The following is an 8,035-nucleotide window of genomic DNA, read 5'->3' on the forward strand; positions in this document are numbered from 1 at the left end:
AATCAGCCTTTCGAGCCCGGCCCCTCACACCCACCAGGATCCTGGGGTTGCCTCTAGGATCTCTGTGGGTGCTCCTGCCACCTTCTTAGACTACCCTCGCCCTCCTAATCCAGGCCCACTTCTCTGGCTCGTGTCCACCCCTTGATGGGCGTTCCGGGGTGGCCGCGGTCCTCTGCGCCCCTGGGCACTGGCAGCGGGGAGGGAGGCGGGAAGCGGAGTGGGGGGCGCCCCGGGCTTGCGCGCCGCGGTGCTCCACGAGGGATTTGCCGCCTTCAGCTGCAGCAGCTGCAGCGGCGGCGGCGGGAACAGGGGTGGAGAGTGGTGAGGAGGGCCGGAGCCCGGGCCAGGAGGGAGGAAGGGAGGGGAGCCGGGAGGCTGTGCCAGGCGAGCCGGAGGGGTGCTCCGCGCTTCCCCGCCCTCCTTCCGGGAGCGAGAATGCAGACTCTGAAACTGGTGCTGCTGGGCTGAGGCGGAGGCAGGGGAGTTGCAGCGCGCGAGGCTCCGTGAGTGTGTCTCCTGCGCGCGGAGAGGCGGGGGGAGGCGGAGGACCAGGAGGAGGAGGAGGAGGGGGAGAATGCCCGGAGCCGCCGCCGCTGCCGCCGCCGCCGCGATGCTCCCGGCTCAGGAGGCTGCCAAGCTGTACCACACCAACTATGTGCGGAACTCGCGGGCCATCGGCGTGCTGTGGGCCATCTTCACCATCTGCTTTGCCATCGTCAACGTGGTGTGCTTCATCCAGCCCTACTGGATAGGCGACGGCGTGGACACCCCGCAAGCCGGCTATTTCGGGCTCTTCCACTACTGCATCGGCAACGGCTTCTCCCGGGAGCTGACCTGCAGGGGCAGCTTCACGGACTTCTCCACGCTGCCCTCGGGCGCCTTCAAAGCCGCCTCCTTCTTTATCGGCCTCTCCATGATGCTCATCATTGCCTGCATCGTTTGCTTTACCCTCTTCTTCTTCTGCAACACGGCCACTGTGTACAAGATATGTGCCTGGATGCAGCTCACCTCCGGTGAGTGCGCGCTCACCTCCGCCGAGGCGGAGGACCCCGGGGCGCCCGATCCGGGGAGGGGCCAGAGTGGGAGGGACGGGGGCTGTGCGCGCAGTTGCTAGCCCAGCCGCCTAATCCGCTCAGGCGTCGAGGTGTGGGGGTGACGGGAGCCCAGCGAGGCCGGAACCCCCGGGGTTCCCCAGCCCCGGCGCTGGCGCCTCGTCCCGGGGCTTTTGTGAGCCTCCCAAGTGTGGGGGACGCCACCCAGAGGGACGCGCCCGAGACAGGGCGGTTGTTGGGCCGAGTCCGCTCAGAACTAAGGTTGGGGGGCGGAGAAGTGGCCGCTTAGAGAGATGAGGCTGGGGGTCCGTGCTGAGGGACTAAGGAGGGACTAACAGGGCGAAGTGAAAAGCGAATTTGGAGAGATCGTAGTGGAAGGAGCAGCCAGCCTGCCCTGCCCCTTGCTGCTGGGACTATTTCTGTCATTGATCCTGGGAATGGGGGCGAGGGGTGGTGGCTGGAGTGATACTGCTTCTCTCCGTCCCGGGTAGTTATATATGTTTTCTTCTCCATCTGGAGGTGAAGAGATATTAATTCTGTTTTGGGTTTCCCCCTTGTAAGAAAAATGTAGCTTAGAACATTCTTTAGCAGTTCCTCAATGTCAAGCCTTCAGTTTGCCTCCTTGTCCGTGCAAAGGTCCTTCCATTTCACCTTTAAACAGAGAGAAGGCTTTAGTAAATCAAGATTCCTCAAAATCTCATTTTAGGAAAGTGGCTTTGGGGAAGTGGGCAGAGAGGAGAATCTGTTTCATTAGTATCTCCGATCACTCTTTGCCTGTGGATGATATTGTTGCCAGCTGGAGGCTATGAAAGTATTTTTCTGTGCATCAAAGTTACTTTAAACCCAGAAAGAATGGGGTACATTTCCTGGTGACTTTGAAGAGTCCTGAAACAAAACTGACTCCTTACTGTACTTCCCCTGATGCCGATTGCCTCTCTGCCAGCCACCTTGGATGCCCTCCCTTCTAAAGTAAAGGGTCCAATGGTCCTGACACCTTTCTGTTCCAACATTGTTGACATCCTTTTGATTTTATGGATGGTCTGTTTGTAGAAGAACACTGAATATCTTAGGCAGCTAAACTTCTCATTTGCATTTTATTTTATTGTTCTCATTTTTAAGATGTTTCAAGATTTTGTCGTTTATTGTATTCCTGGGAAGGCTTTCTGGGGAGCAGGGATTCAATCCCTGAGTTTACCAGAGTATTGTAGGATGAGTAAATACTTAAAGGTGCTGGACAATAGCGTTAAGGTTCATAATCCTATACTGCTAGTTCGATAACGAAAGATGAAGCTTGTAGGAGACTACACTTGTGTGGAAGTACTTATTTTGTGTTTTGTCTCGCCTGATTTTGATTTGCCATATATTGTAAAAGTGTGTATGTGAAAAGCAAGAAATGAGCACCAGTGGAGACTCCCTGCTTTACACATACCTGCTTTATCGCCCTGAAATGTGAGTTCTGCGTCTCCTTCTGCACCCCCATCCCCAGCTTTTTGTAGCACTCCCTCACTCTATGTTTTTATATATAATGTTAACTTTTATGGCCATTTCAAGCAGAATAACTGTACGATTTGGAATAGTTTCACGTATTATGTCTGTTCTTGACACTTAGCTCTGGTTTGACTTTGAAGAGGACACACAAGATGCAGATGCTGTAGAAAAAGAATTGACCCTGCACAGCTAATTTTAATTTTTCTAAGTTAAATGACCTATTTAGACAGGTGATTCAAATTACATCTTTTTCAAAGGTCTGAAAATACTTTGCAGGTGCTTTCTCAACAACATACTCTTCAATGTTTGATTGTTATGAGGTTTCATACTCCAACACCCCGCTTTTTTAAAGGACAGAAAGAAAATGATCTTTGAGAAAGAAATACCAGCTTTGAAGTTAATACTAACTGCAACCATTACAAGGTTTATTTATTTATTTTTTTCCTTTTCTCTTTCTGGAATAGAGCACACAAAGATTGTCTGTCCTGGAGTAGTGAAATGTAATGTTGTTCTCAGGCATTTGACATCAATGTTTATCCTGTTTTCCATGTCATGTAAAATGTGGGATAGTTTTTGTACTAAAGATGTAAGGACATTTACTTCATTTTGGAGAAGTCCAGATCCTTAAGTGACATACTTTTTAAAACATTTATTTGCAATTATTTGGTATTTTATTTCTAGGTAAACTATAGGACATGATTTTGTTCATTAGTGAAGTATATCAATAAAAGAAGAATGGATTCTGATGACAGGTCAAATAAGAATCTGTCACTCATTCAGATTTTTAAGGAATAACATATAGAAGATATTTCTAAAGAATGTTACATTAAACATGGTTTTCAGGGTTTTTCTAAAAAAAATTAAGTCTCATGATACTAACAAAAAAATTAACATCTATTGTAAGTTACTTTGAAAGTTTAGTCTAGGCCTGGCTTAGTGGCTCATGCCTGTAATTTCAGCACTTTGGGAGGCTGAGGTGGGTGGATCATTTGAGGTCAGGAGTTCAAAACTAGCCTGGCCAACATGGTGAAACTCCATCTCTACTAAAAATACATAAATTAGCCAGGCATGGTGGTGGGCACCTGTAATCCCAGCTATTTGGGAGGCTGAGGCAGGAGAATCTCTTGAGCTCGGGAGGTGGAGGCTGCAGTGAGCTGAGATTGCACCACTGCACGCTAGCCTGGGAAACAGAGTGAGACCCCATCTCAAAAAAAAAAAAAAAAAAAAAAGTTTAGCCTTTAGACTGTTGCTTTTTAATGTTAAGTAGGCTTCTCCTGCCTATTGTTTGCCTATACCTAGGCTAATCTCAAGTGTAATTTGCTAAATATGAAAGATGAGACCTTAACGTACTATTTGCTTATTCGAGACTGTTTATCCCTCATTGGAAATCAAATTATTCACTTGTGTATTTAGTTATCTAAGCATTTTAAATATACTAACATCCTGTATGTAGTCAAGTAGAATATAAAATCCTATTTCTTTTTCTTTCTTTTTTTTTTGAGATGGAGTCTCGCTGTGTCACCCAGGCTGGAGTGCGGTGGTGCGATCTTGGCTCACTGCAACCTCTGTCTCCTGAGTTCAAGCGATTCTCCTATTTCAGCTATTCTCCTATTTGAGTAGCTACGGCTACAGGCATATGCCACCACACAAGGCTAATTTTGTGTATTTTTAGTAGAGACAAGGTTTCACCATGTTGGCCAGGCTGGTCTCGAACTCCTGACCTCAAGCAATCCACCATGGCCTCCCAAAGTGCTTGGATTACAGGCGTGAGCCATTGCGCCCAGCCAAAATCCTATTTCAAGTGATACATTAAGATGATGAAACAGGAGACTTCTTGTGACATTACAATATAAAAAATTATTATTTTTATGATTCTGAACGATGAACCAGAAAAATTAATTTATTTATTGGACCTGAAAATGATGTTGCTCATTCATCTAGGTGTGTGAAGCACATTTAATTACACCTTACCCTCTCCTTCTTCACTCTAAGTCTTTATCAAACACAGTAGCGTGAAACTAGGAAGCACAGAATTAGGAGTTAATATATCATACTGTCTTTGGATGTAATCCTGTATGTACAGACCATGTCTTATATAAAAACTGGAGACATAAAAATAATACATAAAATAAATAATAATAATAAGAGATAAAAACTTTCCTAACTCTGTAGAAAGGCAATTTCTTCAGAAGGAAAAATAAAGAGGGTTTTCTTCTTTCTGTGTGATTTCTCTGACACTAAAAGGAAAGGAGTAGATTTATAATTGGTCAAGCAGGGTAATAAAGTCCAAATTTTTAAAAAATCAGGATGGAAAGGGAATTTTCTTCCCCTGGGAACCTGATTTTCTGCTTCTATGTTCTTGTTCTCTTTAAGTCAATTGTTTCCGTTGGTTTCTGAGTCTACTAATAACTACATTTTATAAACCATGTTTTGTTTGTTCTAGTGACTATAAGCCATACCTTGAATTGTTTCCAGAAGCCCATGTGTTCACCATATTAGGCAAAATAAATCTTTTGTTTGCTTTTTCTTTTTTATAAGCTGAAGTATTCAGGTGGAATTTAAGGTTTTGTAGACATCAGTCATGTGTTTCTTGGTCAAAGGCAGCAGATGAGGAGAGATACTCGCTTTCATCTGTGGAGATGGGACACCTGATCCAGATTGGATTTTCTTATTAAGGAGAGATGGGGACAGAATGGGTTGTATTCCCCCTGATTCCTCATCTGTATCATGCTGAGTGTACCAGCAAGAAGGGCCACCAAGATGGCAAGGCTTTATGGCAAAGCCTGGCCATGGCAAGGGGTAACGGGTGAATTGTTTAGTCTGTTACCCCTAGCCTCCCAGATTTAGTTCTGCCAAATTCTTTTTACCCTGCTTGGTTTCTTAAATTTTATAACTTTGTCGTTTAGGTGAGATGAGAATCACCAAAGGTAATCACTGTGTTTCTTAGCCTGCAAGAAGAGCCTTTGAAATGTTGTACCATCCTATCTTGTGGCACCCTCCTGTTTTCTTATAGATCTCATTAGCATTTGAAATTACAGCACATTTCCATGTTTATTTAATTTGTCTTCTCCACTACACTGAAAGTTCCATACGGCCTTGCCTGTTTTTCTTTATACAGCATAGAGGTCAAAAGCATGGAAACTGGAGTTAAAAGATGTGAATTTGAAGCCTGGCTGTGGCACTTATGGACTGTGTGACCTGGAGAATTAATCTTTGCTCATCTGCAAATATGCATATAATTGTACCTGTCAGGAGACTGTTGCAAAGACTAAATGAGCTAATGTATATACTTGGTGTCTGGTTTATAGTAAGCAGACTCTCTATGAGTGTTGGGTATGGTTGCTGTTGTTGTCTTGCTATTATTACTATATCCTGGCATATAGTAGTATGTGTATATCTGGCACATAGTAGCTATTCAACAAACTGTTGTTGAGTTAATTAATTTAAAAAGAACGAATAATTAGGTGAAGAATGAAAGGAAAAGGGACTTTAAATGTCCCATATGTTGGGCTGGGTGCAGTGGCTCACACCTGTAATCCCAGCACTTTGGGAGGCCAAGGCAGGCAGATCACCTGAGGTCAGGAGTTCAAGACTAGCCTGGCCAACATGGTGAAACCTTGTCTCTACTAAAAATACAAAAACTAGCCAGGCACGGAGGCGTACACCTGTGATCCCAGCTACTCAGAAGGCTGAGGCAGGCGAATCACTTGAACCCGGGAGGCGGAGGTTACATTGAGCTGAGATCATGCCACTGCACTCCAGACTAGGCAGCAGAGTGAGACTCCATCTCAAAAAATAATAAAATAAAATAAATTTTCCATATGTTGTGGTGAGAAGTGAATGCTGTGTACTTTGAAAGTCATGATACTCATTTCTCAGTGGTGTGTGGCATCACTAATAGTGACCACACTGAAAGAACTATTCCTTGTTCTTTGATGACAATGGTTGTGACTTGACACCCTAATTTGTGATGAGCTATTTGCCAAACAGAGGCTTTCTGATGTGTAGGTAATGATCTTTATTACAGCATTGGGAGATAATCATATCTCAGGCTTCAGCAAATTTTCCCTTACCATTTATTTTCTCATTAAAAATCCCCACGTCATCCAAAATGGAGGCTTTATGTAAAAATTAAGAGATTGGGTTTTCTTTCATAAAGAGCAGGGACTTGTTCTAGGTTGGATTTCCTTATGTACCTTCAGGAGCAATAAAGACAGGAAAAGACATATTTTCCAGGCTTTCCCACTTCTTACTTGGCATCAGTGCAGATGTGCTCTTCCTGGGCTCCCATGGAGCCGACCAAGCCCTCTCTGATAGAGTGATTCTGAATGTGCTGAGCTCTGATGGGGTGCTCTGAAGAGGGGACAAAACCGGGTTGTACTCAGGTGTAGACTCAGTGCTCAGGACAATCTTTTGTCCTTACCATTTGGCTGGTGCTGAGCAGTATGAGAAAGTGAGTTCTTGCTCCAAAGTGCTGCTTATGCATCCTAAGTTCAGTGCCACGGAGTGACCCTAAAGAGAGGCTTTTCCTCTACCAGAGCATTTCAAATCTTCTCCCACATGTAGAGGAAAGGATGCGTACTGCTGGAGGGGGCAGTTTTTGTTTTCTAACAACAAAAATTAAAAAAGAATTTTTTATTTGCCAAGGCAAACTTACAAGAAAGTGATCTGGAATAATTTAGAAACATTTCCCTTATATGTAATGTGACAAGAAATGTGGCAATTGAAGAGATGTCACATATATTAAAATATATTAATGTGATGTCAAAACAAACAGTTTTTATAAAAGTGAGACTTTAAGCAAACATCTGTGAAAAATAACCAGTCCCATATACATACAATATATTGTTAGGAATTTTTTCTTGGTGCAAGGCTGCACATTTAACAACTTTTCCACTGTAAAAATATAATAAATTACTTCTATACTTCTGTAAGTAAATAATATAGTAAAAGTCTAACCAGAATGTGCTATCAGAGGCTTAATATGAAAACACCTATTTGGTAACTTTTGTTTGGCATGTTACTACCACCCAGGAAAGAGAATCCAGATGGCTAGGCTAGTATATTGCACTGTAGGTACATACCTCAGAAATCTTTCAAAGGGAGTAAAATGAAAAAAATAAATAAAGAACAGAAAAGCATATAGCTAGAGTGCTAGAGTTCCAGTATGTGGCTCAGTGCACTTCTGTGTGTGGTATAAGGAGATAAACTATGGGGAGAGGAGTACAGAGAATTTTGGATCACGTTGGCACGAAGCAAATAACGCTCTAGGAGAATTCTACTTTGAGGGCTTGATCTCATAGTAACTGGGCTAGTTTTAAAGTGTAATTTCCGTAATATATTTGAACTTTAGGAGTCAGCACCAGCTTTAATTAATGTGAATTTTCCTTATCGTAATGAGTCAACTGGAATTTTTATTTGATATGAGGAAAGATCAAGGAGCTGACCTTTATTCTTTTTTTTTTTTTTTTTTTTTTTTTTTTTGACAAAGTCTC

General features: G+C 43.5%; 1 protein-coding gene across 2 annotated transcripts in view; it reads left to right on the forward strand.

Moving 5' to 3' along the window:
* Positions 1-465: 465 nt before the first annotated feature.
* LHFPL3 (LHFPL tetraspan subfamily member 3) overlaps positions 466-8,035 on the forward strand; it is a 566,970-nt gene continuing 559,400 nt past the window's right edge. The window contains exon 1 of one of the 2 annotated variants that reach the window (XM_023192547.2): positions 466-1,013. In XM_023192547.2, the coding sequence (XP_023048315.1) occupies positions 575-1,013 (439 nt within the window). In that variant the 5' untranslated portion in view covers positions 466-574. The remainder of the gene's footprint in view (positions 1,014-8,035) is intronic. The other variant, XM_023192548.2, reaches the window with a different exon arrangement.

Source organism: Piliocolobus tephrosceles, chromosome 8 (genome assembly GCF_002776525.5).
Source record: "Piliocolobus tephrosceles isolate RC106 chromosome 8, ASM277652v3, whole genome shotgun sequence".
Classification (NCBI taxonomy): domain Eukaryota; kingdom Metazoa; phylum Chordata; class Mammalia; order Primates; family Cercopithecidae; genus Piliocolobus; species Piliocolobus tephrosceles.